Source organism: Phascolarctos cinereus, unplaced genomic scaffold (genome assembly GCF_003287225.1).
Source record: "Phascolarctos cinereus isolate Bilbo 61053 unplaced genomic scaffold, phaCin_HiC Scaffold_4;HRSCAF=312, whole genome shotgun sequence".
Taxonomy (NCBI): domain Eukaryota; kingdom Metazoa; phylum Chordata; class Mammalia; order Diprotodontia; family Phascolarctidae; genus Phascolarctos; species Phascolarctos cinereus.
In genome coordinates, this window is record NW_027555847.1 from 209,422,756 (window position 1) to 209,443,075 (window position 20,320).

Below are 20,320 nucleotides of genomic sequence, written 5' to 3' on the forward strand. Positions count from 1 at the left end.
TATTGCTGGAATCTCCTTGCTAGTATTTTATTTAAATTTTTTGCATCAATATTCATTAAGGACATTGATCTGTAGTTTTCTTTCTCTGTCTTTGCTCTCACTAGAATAGGTATCAAAATCATATTTGTGTCATAAAAGGAATTTGGTAGGACTCCTTTACCTATTTTTTTTTGTCAAATAGTTTATATTGGGATTACTTGTTCTTAAAATATTTGGTAGAATTTACTTGGGGAAGCTAGGCATAGTGAATAGAGCACCTTGACTAGAGTCAGGAAGACTCTCTTCCTAAGTTTAAATCTGGCCTCAGACACTTTCTATCTGTGGGACCTTAATGCAAACAGAGTTAAAATCATAAGTAGTATCTATCTAAAACCAAGGACAAGCATTGTCTGTAACAAGGATAAACTAGAAGCCTTCCCAATAAAATCAAGGGTGAAGCAAGGATGCCCATTATCACCTGTTTCATTCCATCTTATTTTCTACTGCTTTATCCTTCTCTCTCTCTTTTTACCCTGTCTCTCCTCTAAGGTCTGTTTTGCTTCTGATCACTCTCTTCTTTTATCTGCACTCCCTTTTATCATCCCTTCTTTCCCTTATCCCTTTCCCATCCTATTTCCTTGTCAGGTAGAATAGATTTTTATTACCAATCCATATTTTTTGAGACTTTCTTTGTGGCTGTTTCGATTTCATTATCCTCTTCTGAGTTTGTGTCTTGATTTTCCCTATCACTGTAGTAGCTTTTTATGATTAGGGCTTCTTTGTGTTGTTTGCTCATTTTTCTACCCTACTCATGATTTTGAACTTTATGTTAAAGTTGAGCTCTATTCCTCGCATGAGAAGGGATCACTGTCCCAAACTTAAGGCTTTTTCACATTGCTGTTTTCAAACTAGTTCTGGGGGTTTGGAAGTTTTTGGTGCTTCCAAGGTGGTCTGATCTGGGGAGAAGTGTGGTCACTGTTCTCCTGGTCTGCACCCTGCTCCTTATCCAGGAAGGGTCCCTGATCCCTATGACTGCAATCAATACTGCTCCTCAGGGCCCCTGCTCCTTTGGAACCAGAAGTAATACTGTTCCTTAGAGTCCCAGATCCCTTGTGACCAAAAGTGATACTGGCCCTCAGAGCTTCCACTTCCTCTTGACCAAAAGTGCTCCTTTCTGCCCTTGAACTATGACCCAGAAGTGGGTATAAGCAACAGAGTTGCCAAACAGCATTTTGTACTGCATCCAGTGCTAGGAAAGGGCTCTCCTGACCATTTGCCAGGTCTCTTTCTGACCATTTGCCAGATCCTCTTACCATCTCTGGCTTGAGAGCTCCTAAAGCTACTGCTGCTTCCATCAGTCTTATGAAGTAGATGGAGCAAATGCTCAAACATTCAAAAGGATATGTAATTTCATTAACTTACATATTCCCTTCAGTGATGCAGGTTGCAACCCATCCATGTCTACACATCACATGCAGCTCTTCTCCATATCTTCTCTTAAATCCACTACCCAACGTATTAGAGTCCATCCTCACTTTCTCCTGATTATACTTGTATCCCGTCAGGATACAATTAAAGGACTCAGGATATCCATCCTTTGTCCTTCACCCTTACTACATAACCAGCCCATCGTCTCTTCTAATCATACATTTGTTAAATCACATCTTTTATTCATTTTCTTCCTCAAAGTTTCTCATTGATTATATAATGCAATTAGCTCACAACTGCCTGTATGCCTCTCCATTGTCCTCTATGTGATAATCATTTTCAATATTCAGAGATTGTTGTGTTCCATGACTTATAGCTATATGGAAATACTGATAGAATGTTAATATCTAAAAGATGATCCTTTGTTTGTAGAGGTATCTCAGAATTTTGTAGTTTCTTCAACGTAATCCCTGCTTTCCTCATACTGTTTTGTTCTGGCCCAACTCATTGCCTATTTGTATGGACTTTCCTAGATATATTGTACATACTGCTGGTCAGGCTCTAGAGGTTTTCCATCAAAATACATGTCATCATCTAGGCAGCAGATCCACTTGGTCCTTCCTGTGTGGATTGCCAATGGTCAGACCAACTTCTTACGAGTGCTTTTGAGTGCTTACCTCTCTTCCAGAAAGCTCTGCAATATTCTGGAACTGGTAGGATCATCTGAAGGACCTCACTATGCACAGAGAATCCCTCTTTAGGTTTGAATCTGTGCTGGACTTCTTACATCACGGTGGCAAATAACTTTGGCAAGCACACATCTCTCTGGTTTATTATGCCTTTTCTAATTTATGACCAGAGGGTCATTGAACTGGGTTATTTCTATTGTTTTATCTTACAAGGAATCAAGAATGATTTTGATGTACAGATAGGACACACTTCATTAGAAGAAAGACTTTATGTGAGCATTCAGTTCTACAAACCAAATGCATTTTCCTAATCAACAAATAATAAGCATGAGGGATATGAATCAGCAGTATGATGTGGCAGCCAAAAAAACTAATGTGATCTTGGTCTGCATTAAGAGGAGCGTAGCTTTCAGAAATAGGGAGGTGATAGTTACATTGTACACTTCCCTTGTCAGACCTCATCTGGATTATTTTGTTCAGTTCTGAGTGCCACAGTCAACAGTGTCAAACATTGTAGACAGGTCAAGGGGGATAATGATTGAGAAAAGATCATCAGATTTGGTTGTTAATAGATCACTGGTAATCTTGGAGAGGTTTTAGTTTCAGTTAAACAATGATGTTGGAAGTCAGTTTGCAAGGGATCAAAAAGTGAATGTGAAATGAAAAAAAAAAGACAGAGGCAAAGAATATAGATAGTTTTTTCTAAAAGTTTGGCTGTGAATAAGAAGAAAGACATAGGACAGTAGCTTGAGGTGATAGAAGGGTTTAGTGAAGTTTTCTCTTAAAAATGAGAGAACTAGGTGTGTTTATAAGTAGTATGGAAGAAACAAAAGAATAAGGTAAGATAGAAAAGTTGGGGAGAAAAGAGAATTTGCCACAGATAGACTCTTTTTTTAAGTCCCCTAGTGAGATAGAAGGACAAGATGTGGCAAAAGCAACTTGAGGAGAGAAAAAAAATTATCAAATTATGATAATGGATTAAAAATATACTTGCTTTCTCCCTTGCTGCTGGTCTCCACCCCCCCTTACTCCCACCAAATGCCCAGTGGTAGAAGTATAATGGAATCCTCTGCCACTTAATTTTTACAACCACAGAATTGTAGGAAAGTGCCAGAGAAAATTCCTATTACTTGCATTCAGTGCCACCTACACACTCTTCCACAGCCCCCCAAGTTTCTCTCAGTTCTAATTTAAAGTTGATATCTTTCCTGGCCTCTTCAACCGACTTTCTAGGTCTATAATTTTAGTAGTCATGTGCCAATCACATTAGCAAAGCTCCTTTTTGGTAAGCCCCCCCCACTAAATATTAACCCTAAGTCCTGACAATGCTTATAAATAAATGTTACATATGCAGTTATAGGCAGATACAATTACCAGTTACCATAAGAGAAATATCATTACTCAACAAGGAAGATAAACTTGATGATCATAAAAGCTAGCATTTATATAGTGCTTTAAGATTTGCAAAATACTCGTTTGATTCTCACAACAACCCTGCAAGGTAGAGGTTATTATCCTCATTTTACAGATGAAGAAAGTGAGGCTGATGGTTTTAGTGACTTGCCCAGAGTCACACATCTAGGAAGTGCAAGAAAACATTTGAACTCAGATCTTTCTCACTCCAAGCCCAGTGCTTTATCCACTACATCCACTATGTGTAATTACTTAACTTTGCTTCCTTTTGTTGACATTAGGTACAAAAATCCTGTTTTTACCCTGCTACCTGTCGAGACAAGTCTGTGTGACTATGAGGTTGAGGTTGGCTAAACTGCTCCTTCAGCCACTGTGGAGATCCCAAGCCTTCTGCAGACCTCTCCGCTGTGTGAGCACAGGGCTGCCCAGCCTTCAGAAGACCTTCACCAACTTTGAAGACATTCACCTAGGAAAACAGCCGATACCAGAGTATTTTAATTTTGCCAGTGATGTGCTAGACATGTGGAGTCAGATGGAAAAGGTGAAGTTGGGGGATTTTGACAGACATCACCCTAACAGTGTTTGCCATAGACTCTGAGCCCTGAGGCAGAGGAAAGACAATAGGCCACTGTGCTGAGAAGATTGTTTTCTTTTGCCACCTTGAGCTGTTCAGAGATAATAGGGGCCAGAAAAACAAGTTGTCCTTGATCTTCAAGGCATTAAAATCATAGATCCTACTTAGACAGTGTTCAAGGTTTGTGCACTGGCAATGTCAATTTGCCCTTCAGACAAGACTCATCAGAGAACACTGGCCCTTTCTTCTCTGACAATGAGGTTCAATGGTATGATAAAGAGAATTTCAGGCAAGGGCAGTTTTCTTAAGCAGTGGAATAACTGCCAGTTTTCGTCATTGCTGAATCTTCTAACTCTTGTGGGAGGGGCGAATATGTATGACACATCACTTCCAAAGGACCTAAACCCATTCCTGGCCTTGGGTCCTCTCTCTCCTCCCTTCAGTTATATGCATCTTCTCTCTTCTTCACAATGACCATGCCCTTCCTTCTTCCAGCTCCTTTGAAGGCATTATTTGGAGCCCATAAATCATAGATTCAGAGCTAGAAGGGTCCTTAGAGGCTTGTTGGTCCAACCCCTTCATTTTATAGAAGAGGAACATAAGGCCCAAGCAGGCTAAGTAATTTGCCCGCAGTCACATTGGCAGTTAGCAATGGAGCCAGAATTCAAACCCAAGACTTCCAACCCAAATCAACAGTCTTTTCACTGTAATACAACACCTCTTAGAATCATAAACACCTACCCATATATTCTGTCCATCATACTATATGCTGTTGTGGGGAATGAAAATAAAATTAATAGGATCAAGTCATCAAGAATGTATTGAACATCTACTATGTGCCAGGCATAGTGGTAAGTACTAGGGAAACAAAAGCAAAGAACAGCCCCTGCCCTCAAAAAGATCATAACCCAAAGGGGAAGACAACATTCAAACAACTATATATAGACTATAGGCAAGATAAATTGGCAATAATTAACAGAGAGAAGGCACTGGAATCAAAGGGAATTGGGAAAGGCTTCCGCAGAAGGTGAGATGTTAGCTGGAAGGAACCAGGGAAGCCAGATAGATACAAAGAAGAAGAGAATCCCAGGCATTGGGGACCACCAGTGAAAATGTTTGGATTCAGGAGATGGAGAGCCTTGTTAGAACAACAAGGAGGAAAAAAAACTGGTCTCAGACATATGATACTTACTAGCTGTGTGACCCTGGGCAAGTCACTTAACCCTGATTGCCTCACTAAAAAGCAAAAGAAAAAAAAAGAGCTAGCCAGATCACTCATTATGGGGGAAGGAGGAGAGGAAATTAAAGTGAAAGAAGGCTGGAAAGATGTGGGGGGAAGAGGGCTTTGAATGCTAAACAGGATTTTATATTTTATTCTGGAGGCAATAAGGAGTCACTAGAGTTCATTGGATTAGGGAGTGACATGATCACATCTGTGCTTTAGGAAGATCAGTCTGATAGCTGATGAGTAAGAGACTAAAAGTCTGATTAATTTTATTTACTTAACGTTGAGTTGGGTGGGAAAGGGAAAGGAAGAGGGTTAATTTCTCCCCCTCGCCCAATTTTGGTTTATATATTTAAGGGACCAGAGGAAGACAGCTCTTTGTACTCCAACAAGTCATAGAATTCCTTGCTGATGTCATAGTTGGTCCTTAGGATGTGGTCAGTTTCCCATGTAGTCCACTTACCTGCTGGTAGGAAGAGGAGGAAAGCCCACAGAATGCCCAATAATAGGTTACTGGACACAAAAGAGATAAAACTTAGGCAGAAGCATCATGACCATCCAAGCAACTCCTATAGTGTCTGGGCCCCATGGAGCAACTCCTCAAACCTGTGGTGCATTATGAGGGCATTTCTAAGGGTTATGTGCCTAGATGCTAGATGCTAGATGCCCACCCCCTTGGTAAAGTTTTATTTAGGGCTCCCAACTAAAACCTGAAACCACAACATAGAAGGTAACCTTTGGCTAATAGATGCTGGTATCTTTTCATCCCTTGTCATTGCCCAGGCTGGAAAAAGGTCCCCAAATCCTGCTTTCTGGTGGGTCGATGGTCAGGGAGCTGAGATAAAATGGAGTTATGAAGAGCTGGGGATCCAATCCAGGAAGACAGCCAATGTTTTGTCCAGAGTATGCAACCTGCGGCCAGGGGATCGATTGTTGGTAATTCTCCCCAGGATCCCTGAATGGTGGTTGGTGACTGTGGCTTGTATGAGAACAGGTCAGTGGATGGTTCCCTTTGACTTGTGGCAGACTGGAGGACTAGTTAACTCGAAGTATTGCAAAAGGCAGGAAGTTAGGGGAGAAAAAGTAGAATGTGTTAGATCAGAGTGGGAGAAATAATTTGTTGCACTCACTCCCCTATCCTGAGCAATTACTGAGACTTTCTAGAGAATGAGGAAGTATATATACATATATAATATATGCACATAAATATATGTAGTACATATACAATATTGATATTGATAAATAGTAGAATAAAGTCTTACTGTGACACAGTGGGGTTTGAGGTTTCCCTGGGCTTCTCTTAGGAAGGTGGAGAAGCTGCTATTGGGATCATTACTCATACCAATATTCAACATGCTTCCATTAGTAATCCTCTTCTTTCCAATCTGATACGAACACACACACACACACACACACACACACACACACACACACATGCATATATACATATTAATTTTCTTGAAGTTGATGTTCTTTTCTTTTTTTCATTTCATTACCTCTTCCCAATGATTTCCCTTCCCCCAAAAGAACCTGTCCTTGTAACAATAAATAAGGTGAAGAAAAATAGATCAGCATATTGACCATGCAGTGGTGCCATGTTACTATAGACTTAGGAGAGTTCAGGAGTATCAGAAGTCTAGTGAAATGAAATAGAGAACTCACACCAAGGCAGTAAAGAAAGCTGACTTTATTGAATGGAGATATTAACAAAATGAAGGAGCAGTCAGAGAAGAGTTGGGGCAGCCTACTGGGGTCCTGGATGGAGTTAGGTACCTTAGTAGGGCTCTAGATCAAGTGGAGAACCGTCACTACAGATCAGTAAAACCTGGTAGATTATTATAGGGTTCTTATCTGGGTCTAGCAGGACCAGTTATTATGGAGAGAGAATGAGGAGCCTGGACCTGGGGATTAGCATTGATTCATGTGGGATGGGGGTACAGGTGCACAGAGAGAAGATTCCTGGTCAATTGGAGGCTAGTTAATCCTCAAACTTTTCACAGTTTGAAAAGGACTTTGGGCCATTACTACTCATTTTTCTCTCACTCAGAAGGTTTTGAGCCTCCCCTGGGTTTCTTCTTTTAGGAAGGTGGGGAGGCTATTACTGGGGTCATCACCCAAACCAATATTTAATAGGCTTCTCAGTAGTAATCAATTCCCTTCTCCCAATATGACCTTTGATCCAGATCCCTCCTCATTCCCCTACTGTAGTCCACAGCTTCCTAGGCACTAAAAGTACTTCAGACAGCCATGTACATTGATTGTCAACAAGTCATAAGATTCAGCCCTTACCTGTTAACTTAAAGAACTTGGTATGTCTCTGTGTGCTTTTCTAAGTGAATATATATGCCTTATTTCAGTAAGTCCTCACAATGTCATTCATGTGGATAGGATGGGCATTCTTACTCCCATTTGCTGATAAAGAAACAGGGGCTTGGAGAGGCAATATGATTTGCCCAAACTCACATAGCAGGCAAATAGAAGAGCCTGTGTTAGGTTTCTTGACTTCATTTCCAGTGTTCATAACAAAATGAAGAAACTAGACAATAAGAAATGGAATGAATAATCACACTATTCAATCAAAAAAATTCCACTATAAAAAATTATAGTGGAAAAGTGGGATTGCAGGAGTTCTATCCCTGGCCCTGCCATGAAATTGCTGTTTGCCTTGAACAAGTAATTTAACCTATCTGGGCTTTAGTTCCTGCACATGTAAAAGGGAGGAACTGGACTAGATGAGGTCTGAGGTCTGTTTCATCTTCAACATTAAATGAATAATCATAAGTTCAAGTAAAGTAGATATAAAGACATAAGAAAGGATAAGATAAAATAAGATAGTCCAGATTTATGGGTGAGAATAAATAGATCAATAGGTAGACAAGATAAAATGATAGAGAAATGTAAAGATAAAAGGAAATAAAAAAGGAAGGAAGGAAGGAAGGAAGGAAGGAAGGAAGGAAGGAAGCAAGCATTTATTAAGTGGCTACTATATGTCAAGCACTGTGCTAAGTGTTCAACAAATATCTCATTTGATCCGTCATAAAAATTTCTGGCTTAACTTTTTTTTTACTGCCATTTACTTAAAATGAACAAGTCATAACTAGATAAGAGTCTGCAAAACCAAACTGAGACATCAGTTACAGCCCTGGTGTTAACCAATTAGTTCCTGATCTACATGTCTACAAGTTCAAGTGTGAGATATCTGCTACAGCTCCAGTGTTAACCAGCTAAATTTCCTATTTTACCTGCTATAGATCTTCTATTTCTAACATCTGTCCTTTGGTCTGTAAATCACTATCTTGTCTTATTTTGCTCTTTGAAATTCCAATGCACCCATCCTGCTTATCCCATATGAGATTGCTGCAAGTTATGATCTAAATTCACTGATTTTTGTTTAGCGATGGATGCCTATGCTCTAAGTGTGATAAACTGCAGTTTTTCCTCATCTCTGCATCAGATTGATTGACAGTAGTACTTACCAAGGTATCCTCAAATAATTTTTGCCACAATCCTCATAAAAACTATTTTAGGTAGGTGCTATTATTATCCCCACTTTTACAGTTCAGGGAACTAAAATAGACTGAGGTTAAGTGACTTTCCCAGGGTCACATAGCTAGTAAATGTCTGAGGTTGGATTTGAATTCAGATTTTCCTGACTCTAAGCACCGTGGGTGGATGAAGGATGGATAGATAGACGAGCAAGAGACAGATGATTGATAGATAGATAGATAGACAGAGACAGAAAGACAGACAGACAGATATATGTCTGCGTTTGCTATCTCTATTCTCTCCCAATGTAGAGTTTTCCTCCTTTAATTCAGGAATTAAAAAAGTATGATTCCAATGGCTCCAGTTCTTTAAACAGTGACCTAAAATTATTTTATATGACCTGCAACCATTTATCTGGCTTGATTTTTGATTGATGATCAATTGATTTCAACAGCCATACCTTGTACTTTATAAGTAGGAGTTTCTACTAACATAGAACTGGCTAACATTTAATGATATATTGGTTCATCTGAGTTGGCAGTTTAAATTAATCATTCCACACATACTAAGTGGTTGCTTTTGTGTGTGCCACATGAAGTATACAACATAAATATATTTTAAACCCAAAGGACACTGAAATCTCTCACAGTGTTCTAGAAAAATTCTCTTGACATAGATCTCACCCAATGGCCAAAATTACCATTCCATCTCCAGAGCAGATAGTCAAACAAGTAACTTGATCACTTTCTCAACAATGATGTGATTTGGGAGGAGAAGAAAAGTTTCAAGATGGGGACAGAAAAAAATTGGTTTATGGTAGATTACACTTTCAGAGATGAATGAGACAGAGCACTCTGCAGCCAGAGTCTCTGAAGGCTTGAACAAAGTAGCTAAAGTGGATCAACCCCTTAATTTTCAACAAATCCAATATCTGTACAAGGAGGATTAAGTTATACTGCTCATATTTTGCAGAACAGGAAATCGACAGAGCCTAGACTAGTGTTAAGTTAGATCTGACTTCTCATCCACTGCTTAAGAAGGAACCTTGAGGCCAATTGTCTTTGTTTTTGACAAAGTTACTAACACTTCTATGGATATTCTGGCCAAATCTTCAAGAGGTTTACTATTTCCCTGGGCAAGGAGGATAAGAAGGGCAAATTTTTTTGCAGAATAAAGTGGGGGTGGGGGTGGGGAGGGAGGGTGGGAATCACATATTTCTTCCTCCACAAGAAAGAAGAAATATTTACATGACATGGATGTTTCATACATACGTGCGTTAAATCCTTGCCTAATTCAAAGAATGGCAAAGACTTAGATTCTCAAAGGAGACATATGTTTGAAGTGAAAGTTTCTGTATGCATTGTCAAAAGAGATACAAGGAGCAGTATATTACTAAAAGTCAATCATGATTTCAGTTTGGCATTCTTATGGACAAAATTAAAGGGAAAATAACTCTTATAATCCCTCTGAAGTCATAAAGTAAACCAGTAACCACCTTTGGGTAAACATCTTATCTTGTACACACACTCACTATCTTGGGTTGTGGTCATCAGAGTCATTGTTTCTGGGAATTTCTAGGGATTTCTAGGGGAATTTCTAGGGATTTCTAGGGAAATTTCTAGGGAATTTCTAGGAATTTTCTAGGAAATTTTAGGAAAAGTCTATGAATTTCTGGAAATTCCTAGTCATTCCATTGCTGAACCATATTGTCATGGGAGTTTTTCATCCTAGATTCCATGAGAGTCTAAAGAGGATCTCACCCACCATGAAGTCTGCAGGACTTAAAGGAAGTAGCCAGACTGAAAGTAAAACAAATTTGTTAGTGTGTTAAGGAAGACCACTTAGACTATCAGCGGCTTCAGCTAGAAGTATGGATTGAGTTTTTATAGCTTTTTACCTTTGCTTAGAGTATATAGACAATCTGCAGCATTCTGCAACAGATTGGAAATAGGGAATATGTGTTTATGTTGGGGTCTCAGAAATTGCTAAAATCTAGTTTGTTCCAGTGTAATAATATTTTCTCTGTAGTTAATCTTATCAGAATAATATATTATTCTGCACTGGCAGGAAATCTCTAAGACAGTGGAGCCTCCTTCAAGATAGGATCAGTCATGTTCATCCTGTTGCTGACAGTAAGGAGAATAAATACAACCTTAGGATCTCTGTGCAAACTTGTAGCTCAGTTTCCTTGGTTCCTTTTCTGTGGGAGTAGATGTTCCTCCCAAACTCACAGTTTATCTATATCCTCCATAATAGTTCTAGTTCCTAGAAATCTGGGACTTTCTTAGATTCCATTGTGATCACATCTGATCTGGGCACAGATCCTAATTTAGGACCAATACAGTTTGCAAAGACTTTGACAGCCCAGCATGAGTTCTTGCAAGTGCTATCAAAACAGAAAAGTTTCAAGTACAACAGGCCTGGGTATAGATGTCCTCCAAAAACCAGCCTTACTAAACAAACAAACAAACAAACCAAACCAAAACAAAACGTCTAACTTAGTTCAGAGAATTCCCTGGGCGCTTAACTTATTTATTCATTTATTTGTTTGTTGGTTGGTTGGTTGGTTTATTTATTTATTTGTTTTAGCTATAATAGCTCCTAAGGACCATGTATAAAGTAGAAGGTATAGCTGGGTTGAAATCAATTGATCCATCAATCAAAAAGCATTTATTAAGCATCTGTTATGTGCCAGGCACTGTGCTAGTCATTTTGTTTCCAAAGACAAAAGTGAAACAAGCCTAATCCATGAGGAGTTTACAGTCTAGCTGGTGGAGATGATAGATAGATAGATAGGAAGGTAGAGTATATATATATATTATATATATATACACACACACACATATGAGTATGTGCATAAATAGGTATGTGTGCATGTATATGTGTAGATATGTCTGTGTATGTCTACATATGCATGTATATGTATGTGTGTATACCCACATATTTATACGTGTATATACACATGTATATACATATGTATGTATATGAATATATGTATCCAGGAATAAAAAATATTATTGCAAAGACCGTGTGTGTGTGTGTAGTAGTAGTAGTAGTAGTAGTAGTAGTAGTAGTGAGCAGCTAGGTGGTATAATAGGTAGAGTCAGGAAGACTCCTCTTCCTGAGTTCAAATCCAGCATTTACTAGCTATGTGACCCTGGGGAAATAATTTAATCTTGTTTTCCTCAGTTTTTCATCTGTAAAATGAGCTGGAGGGGTAAATGGCAAATTGTTCCAGTATCTTTGCCAAGAAAACCCCAAATGAGGTCACAAAGAAATGAGAACAACTGAACAACAACAATATAATGTGTGTATAGTACACATATATGTGTGCGTATACATATATATGTATATATATGCATACATATATATACGTATATAATGTATACACACACATACATACACATATGTGTGTATAGAAAGACTATGTCCCAAAGTTACCCTGCGCCACCTTCTATATAAATTCTTTCCTGTTCCTCCCAAGGAACAGCACCATTGGAAATGGAATGGCACTAACACCTAGGGAGATCAAGTAAACATTTATATAGAAAGTGGCACTTGCTCTGAGCCTTGAAGGAAATGAGTGAATCTGAGGCAGAAGTCAGGAGAGACTGCATTTCAGCCAGCGCAAATACACAGGCATGAAAGATGGAGTCCTGTTTGTAATGAACAGTATACAGGCCAGTTTGGATGGAGAGTCAGACGTATCAAAACATTTTGTGTATCAAAAAGTGAGATGGATAGTAAGGCTGGAAAGAAAAGAGGAAATCAGGCTGTTAATGGTTTCAGATGTCAAAACAGAGGAGTTCGCTTTTTGTTCCTAGAATTCATAAGACACTGAAAGCTTATTGAATGACATGGCCAGACCTGTGCTTTGGCAGCTGTGTGGAGGGTGGATTAGAGCTAAGATTTGCATTAGTAAAATATGCACATTCATGAAATCTTGAATCTGTGTTTTAAGATTGGTACGAGAGTGATGCCAACTGACTCACCTACTCTGAACAAAGCCATTTTCTAGGAAAGGAGGAAGTGCTATTGGAAGGTTGCTGCTGTCATGGCACTGCTAGCACCCAACATTATTTGAAATAGGAAAATAAGAGTAATATTGTTGTTGTTGTTGAGTCCTGTCTGACTCTTCATGATCTTGTTTGGAGTTTTCTTGGCAGAGATACTAGAGTGGTTTGCTATTTCCTTCTCCAGCTCATTTTACAGATGAGGAATTGAGACAGAGTCAAGTGACTTGGCCAGGGTCACATAGCTAGTAAGTGTCTGAGGCCAGATTTGAACTCATGAAGTTGAGTCTTCCTGACTCCAGGTCTGGACCTCTATCTACTGTGCCATCTAGCTGCCCCAAGGATATAATAATAATTAACATTTATGTAGTAATTATTGTATGCCAGGCACTGTGCTATAAGCACCTTACAATTATTGTCCCATTTGATCCCCACATAAACGGGGGGGGGGTGGCGGGGAGGTGATATCTTTATCTCCATTTTATAAATGAGGTAACTGGGACAAGCAGAGGTTATGTAATTTGCCCAGGATCATATAGCTAGTAAGTATCTGAAACTGGATTCAGACTCAGACCTTTCTGACTTCCAGGCCAAGTACTCTATCCACCATGCTATCCAGCTGCCTCAAATGAAAATATAGCTCCTACTGAAGTTTGATCTCAAAGTGTTGATCTGGATTGGGAAAAAAAACCCAGAATGGCTTCCAAATATCTACTGGCATTTATGAACATAGGAATTAGAGCTAAAAAAGAATTTAGGGATGATTTAGTACAACTGTTTCATTTTATAGAAGAGGAAACTAGGTCTTAGAAAAAGAGAAGTAACTTGACCAGTATCACTCAATAAATTGCAGAATTGGGATTTAGGCTACTCTTCTGACTTCAAACCCAGTGCTGTCCAAACTACACCATGATGCTCATTTGTTTCACTGTGGAGTAAAATGATTAATTCTCTAAATTATCATTGTCTTCTTCCTTTTTTTCAGGGGTTGTCATGATCCCTGGAATCTCTCAGCTAACTGTAAAGGATATCCAGTACCGACTGCAGGTATCTGGTGCCAAAGCCATCATTACCAATGACTCCTTAGCACCTCAGGTGGACACCATTAGTGCTGACTGTCCTTCCCTCCGGACAAAAGTGCTCGTCTCTGGCAGTAGCCGGCCTGGTTGGCTGAACTTCAGAGAACTATGCCAGTGAGTTGTGATTCTTTTGGGACAGTAATCCGACCTCCTAATGAGAACATAATGAAGAAGGAAGGAAGGAAGGAAACGGGGAGGGGAAGGAGAGGGAAAGGAAGGGAAGGAGAAGGGGAAGGGAAAGGAAAAGGGAAAGGAGAAAAGACGGCCAAGCTAGGGACTCTCTCACATATCTTAGAATGTTAAAACCAGGAAGGACCTTGGAAACCATCTTGTTCAGCCACCTTTCCCCAAACTCTCCCCTCACCACATCCATCTGCATTTTAGATACAAAACTAGAGAGTAGAAATTCTGCTTGGACTAGAAGACTTGTCCAAGGCCACTGGACTAGTTCTCAGCAGAACTTATTCCTTCAACGAAAATGGCTATTTAAGCTTGCTAAAACTGAGAAGGCTGTCATATGAATGGGCATAACTGTTGAGGTCAGATGAGAGCAGTTCAAGTGTGCAAGAATTCACTTAGACATTCTCTTTTAGCCATCTGGAACTTTATTAATGTGAAAAGCACACAGACTTTTACTGTAGCAATGGGGCTGAGTAAAAGGTATTGGTGGTGGGGAGCTAAGCTTATATAGAGATGTTCAGAATGACGATGTAGTTTTAGGGTTTTATGGTGGTTAAAGATAAGTACAGGATAAGGAAGATGGGGGAAATTTTATGAGAGGATGAGGGAGACAAGGAATTTTATGGTCCAGGATAAGGGGAAGTTACATCATATTTCAAGATAAGGGAAAAAGGATTTTAGGATGTTCTCAAGTTACATAATGAACTACAGAATGAGCTCAGGAGGGGCCTAACAAAGTACTAGAAAAGCAATCTTCATATTCTCTTTAACCTGTAGGGTACCATTTATATCCACATCATAACCAACAATTCAATTTAATTCAATACTCATTTGTCAAGTGCCAATTATGTGCCAGACACTGAGGATTCAGAGACCAAAAAAAAGTGGCCCTGCCCTCACGGAGCTTATATTCTACTGGAGGAAAAGTCTTTTGGAGGATATGCCCTTGCGCTTTGCCTTGAAAGGAGCCAGGTGTTCTAAGAGGCAGAGGTGAAAAGGGAGAGTATCCCATGCTTGGCAGACAGTCTACGCATAGATCCAGAGATTGGTAATGTCATGTCTTGGATGAGGAACAGCAAGTATTATTTGGTAGGTGTGCTGAGAATGTGCAGGAGAATAATGTGTGATTGGCCTCAAAACTTAAAAAAACAAAACTGCCATCTGTCAAGTATAAAAAACTCAGACCAACTGAGTCAGTAAATAATACTGAGGCATTTTATTCAGGATGAAGGAATCGCAATTTGGGGCATCATCCCAGACAAAGAAGCCCAGAGAGGAGAATTACAACAAAGAGTTAGGTGCACTCAGGAGGGGCAACTATGTAGGTAGATAGGACAGTGGGTAAAACCACAGGATTGGTTTTAGCTAGCCAGCAGAGGCAAAGGCACAAGGCCAAGGTTACCTAGAGGGTCAGCAGAACAGCTTTCTGGAGGAAGGGAGTGGCAATAAGAGGTTAAAAGAACGAAATTGCAGCCTTGGAAATGTCTCTGTCCAGGAGAAAGGGCAGTTAGAAACTACAGGTCAGAACTGGTTGACACATCCAACAATGGTGTTCCCTAGCCCTTTCTATAATTAATCCTTTTAAAATTATAATTACCTCTGATTGGAGAGATATCAGGAGCCTAAAAAAATAGAAAGTAAGCTCCCTGAAGGCACAGACTATTTCTTGTTTCTGGTTGTTGGCTTTCTGTCTCTCCTGACTAGCATGGTGCTTTGCATACTATTGTATTTGTATATTGTATATATAATAGTAATATATAATAATATATAACATTATATATGATATACAATATATTAATATATAATAACAAATATACTGTATATACATAAATATATTGTATTTGCATACTATTGGCACTTAGATATTTTAATTGAATTGATACACTGTTGCAGTGCTAGAGGTCTTGTTATCAAATTTCTATTAAATGCTGTACTTGGAGATAGGAGAGTGAAGAGAGAGGAGAGGAATTTGTTTTAGGCCCTGTTTTTCGTTTTTGTTTGTTTTTAATTTTAAAGTCAGGAGGACCTGAGTTCAAATCCGACCTCAGGCACATAGCACTTACTAGCTGTGTGACTCCGGGCAAGTCATTAACCTCAACTGCCTCATAAAAAAACCAAACAAACAATTTTTTAGAGGCCTTTTGTTTTTACAACACAGTTAATTCATATTACACCTCTCAACCACTGAACCCTCTCTGGTAACAAAGAAAAAAGTTAAAACAAAATGAACCAACAGTATCTATTGTCTGATAGCACATACAACATTCCACACCTATAGTCCACCTCTCTACTGAGAGAAGGAAGTTATAATTTCCTCATCTGTTCTCTGAAATCAAGACTGGTCATTAGAATTAGTCAGGCTTTAGTCGCTTTTAGCATTATTTTCATTTGCATTATTGTAGCCATTGCATATTTTGTTCTCCTAGTTGTATTTGCTTTATTCTGTTATAGTAATGAGAAGATTTTCCATGTTTTTCTAAATTCCATATATTAAATCACATTTGTATCGTAGTATTTCATAAGATTCATATACCATATGATAACTGAGACAAAATGGGACTAAATGAGATATTTACAAACCTAAACCACTATACAATGCTATTATTAATTAGTCCAATAATTTCCTAATTTGTGGGCACCCTCTTTATTTCTAGTCTTTTGTTACTGCAAAAAGTGTTCATATACATATATATGGAAAGAGAGAGATACAGAGAGAGAGAGAGAGAGAGAGAGAGAGAGAGAGAGAGAGAGAGAGAGAGAGAGAGAGAGAGAAGGGGGGGAGAGGGAGAGAGAGAGAGCCTTTCTGTCTCTCTTTGACTCCTTTGTGACATATACCCAATAGGTCAAAGGATATGAACACTTTGGTAATTTTCTCTCCCAAAACCAACAATCCCCCCCCCATGATTGGATCAATTTACACTTCCATCTATAGTAAATAGTGTGTCTAAGGTTTGCTCTAAATTATTAATAATAAAAAATGCAAATAAAAAACCTTAAGGTTTTATATCACACCCAGAAAATTGGCAAAGATTAAAAAAGATAGAAATCATATATGTTGGAGGGGCTAGGGAAAACAGTCATACAAGTACACTGTTGGTAGAGCTGAGAATTAGTTCAATCATGTTGCAAAAACAGTCTGGAATTATGCTTTTTTTTTAAAAAAAGGAGACTAAAATATAGCCACATTCTTTTACCCAAAGATCCAAAGGTGACTAGTAACGTGCAAGTCATATATCCCAATGAAGTTAAACAGAAATATATGCCTGAAAGTATTTTAATATGTATATTATACATAAGACATATTTTATATCATAAAATTTATATTTTATGGGGGAAATACATCCCATATATACCAAATATTCATAACACCGTTTTATGCGGTAGCAAAGGATTAGAACCAAAGTTTATGCCCGTACACTGGGAAATAACAAAACAATTGTATTGCAGATGTAAAAGAATATTGCTATGCCATAAGAAATGATAAATATGAAGAATTCAGAGAGGCATACAAAGACGTGTGAATTGATACAGAATAAAGTAAGCAGACCCCCCAAAAAAACAACATACACCATGATGACAAACCTTGGAAAGACTGAATATTGTACAATTATAATGACCAAGCTTGGCTCCAGAAAAGAGACAATCCCTGTCTCTTGCTTGCACAGGGTAGTGGACCCTGTAGTAGTTGTAGTTGTGGAGCATTATAACATATAATGTCAGACTTAATTGATGTAGTAGTTAGTTTGACTGAACTGCTTTTTCCCCCCTGTATTTATTCTTTGCTATAAGGGGTGAATTACAGGGAAGAGTATGGGCAAGGAATATATTTGAAAATGAAGATGATATGAAAACAAAACATGTCAATACAAACTAAAACTTTATGAAAGAAAAAAATTGGATGGAGCAGTGAACTCATATAAGAGAGTAGTGAAAAAGAAAGCTGGAGTGCTATGGGGCAGAGATTGTTAAGTGTTCCCTGAAGAATACTTAGTCTGTCTCTCCAAAGAGTCACCGCGTCTCCTCTGCAGCCTAAATAAAACTTGGAGATTGTTTCAATACTGAGAACTTATAAACTCATCCCACCTCAGGGGATAACTTAAAATATAAATCTTATTGCAAATTTTTAATTTTTAAGATACAGTTCAGCTTATTGTAGGTAGGTGATCAAAGATCTTCTACTGTTATCATAACTCTAGTCAAAGGGGAATGAAATTTCTATATATGGCCTGTTTGCACAAAAAGCTGGTGGGTGGAAACTTCTACCCAAAGGGAGGTCTTAATGTTGAACAGAAATCTGATCTAGCCTTAGGAATCAAAGTAATCTTTCAGGGAAAACATGGCTCTGTAGTAGGTTCATATTACAAAGCACCCAGAGCTCAAGTCCTCCAAGGTTTGTATAACAAATAGTTTTAAATTACCTGAGAGAAGAAGGGAGAGTTATGGTAATTTGCATGAATATGCGTGTTTGTTCTTTTTTTTAGCGTGGCACCTGAAGAACACAACTGTGTGAAGACTAGGAGTCGAGATCCACTGGTCATCTACTTCACCAGTGGCACCACAGGTTCACCCAAGATGCTGGAACATACCCAAGTCAGCTATGGATTGGGCTTTGCCACCTGTGCAAGGTATAGTGGGGGATGTATTGGCAGATGAACATCAGAGTAGCAATAACCCCAGTGATAGCTTAGTTGAAATCACCAGTTTTGTGCTAGGTCAACAATTCTGGGGGGTTGGGGGGGAGAGAAACACGGGATTGAAAGTGGAAAGAACTGAGTTTATATCCCATCTCTGATACTTCCCACCTATAAAACTTTGGGCAATTCACTTAATCTCCCCTGGGTATCAGTTTACTTATTTTTAAAAATAAGGAAGTTAGACAAGATGATTTCTGAGGTCCCTTCCAGTGCTAGATCTATGATGATATTAACAAAAAGTCTCCAAATCTGAAAAAGGCAATAAAACTGGAAGGAAGACTCACTTGAAAGGGTGAAAAGGAAGACCAGTGTGAGCCATTGTTAGGTAGATGTTGACATCAGTGTGACAGTGATCCCAAAGTCCATAGTCTCTTAGGGAGGAGTCATCTTGCAAATAATTTTCATCATACTGGCCCTTAGATTCTCCAGGAATCTCTAGTTCAACTTTTCTAGTCCCTGTAGCCTGTACTTGAGATGCCTTGGACCTCTATAGGGCTATATTTTTTTGTTAGTTAGTATGGTCTCCTTGTTCACACATTCTTCTTCTTGTTGGACCAGTCATATCAGTTCTTAATAGTTTGTTCACACAGACATAGATGAATTTACGGCAAAACATCCTGAACAGTCTCCTTGAGTGCTTGAGACAGCCTCATGCGGCTCATAGGCCCTGGCTTCCTGATCGTGGCTCTCTGCAGCAGCTTCTTCATCTTCAACACAAAGTCAGAGACATCTCTTCCTCTCTTGTTGGGAGGTAGTTTTAGAAACTTCACAGTTATCTTTGGAATTCTCCCCAATACCAAACTGACTATTCAGCATTCACATATATTCAAATGCTATAGCCTTGGACCAATGTGTTATTAATGTATGTACAATGTCATAAATAGATCTACTATGCCATTCTAATAATTCGCCAAGATTATTAGAGACAACATCTATCTTTTTACTTCAGGCCCATGCCACCTTTGAATCACACCTGTAGCATGTAACTAACAACTAGGATTCAAAATTTTCAAAATTCAAAATGTCCTCATTTGATAGAGATGCTCCTCTGAAATGGACCATAGCTTTTTATATTGAATAACAGAGTTGGTGAAGAAGGAGGAGAAGCACAAGAACAAGAACATGAAGAATTTATATAGCACTTTAAGATTTACAAAGTACCTTTCATATTTTGTCACAGTTGACATTCACAACAACCAAGTGCGGTAGATAGTTTAAATGACTTGCCCAGGGTCATATAACTAGTAAGTATCTAAGTTGATGTTTGAACTCTAATCTTCCTGACTCCAACTACTGTACCATTTACCTGTCTAGCTTGCAGTCCCTTCCCTGACTATTTCTACTCCATCCAGTACCACTGAGGATGATGCCATCACTGCACCACGCTGCTGAAGACGTCATCCTAGCTGCTGCTCCAAGCTTGCCAGCTTGCTTTTTTTTTTTCCAGTCCCTACATCTCTTACCAGGAAGGCCTCAAACTTTCTCATTAATTCTTGGTCACTGTCATCATTACAGTGTTTACTAAATAATTCCCAGACAGCTCGCTTTGTGATAATGTTG

The 20,320-nt window shown here is 38.9% G+C and overlaps 1 protein-coding gene across 3 annotated transcripts in view; it reads left to right on the forward strand.

Moving 5' to 3' along the window:
* Window positions 1-20,320, forward strand: part of ACSM5 (acyl-CoA synthetase medium chain family member 5) — a 58,033-nt gene that overhangs the window by 19,694 nt on the left and 18,019 nt on the right. For all 3 annotated transcript variants that reach the window (XM_020965344.2, XM_020965343.2, XM_020965346.2), the window contains 4 exons: window positions 3,791-4,050; window positions 6,092-6,302; window positions 13,793-14,000; window positions 18,548-18,691. In XM_020965344.2, the coding sequence (XP_020821003.1) occupies window positions 3,844-4,050; window positions 6,092-6,302; window positions 13,793-14,000; window positions 18,548-18,691 (770 nt within the window). In that variant the 5' untranslated portion in view covers window positions 3,791-3,843. The remainder of the gene's footprint in view (window positions 1-3,790; window positions 4,051-6,091; window positions 6,303-13,792; window positions 14,001-18,547; window positions 18,692-20,320) is intronic.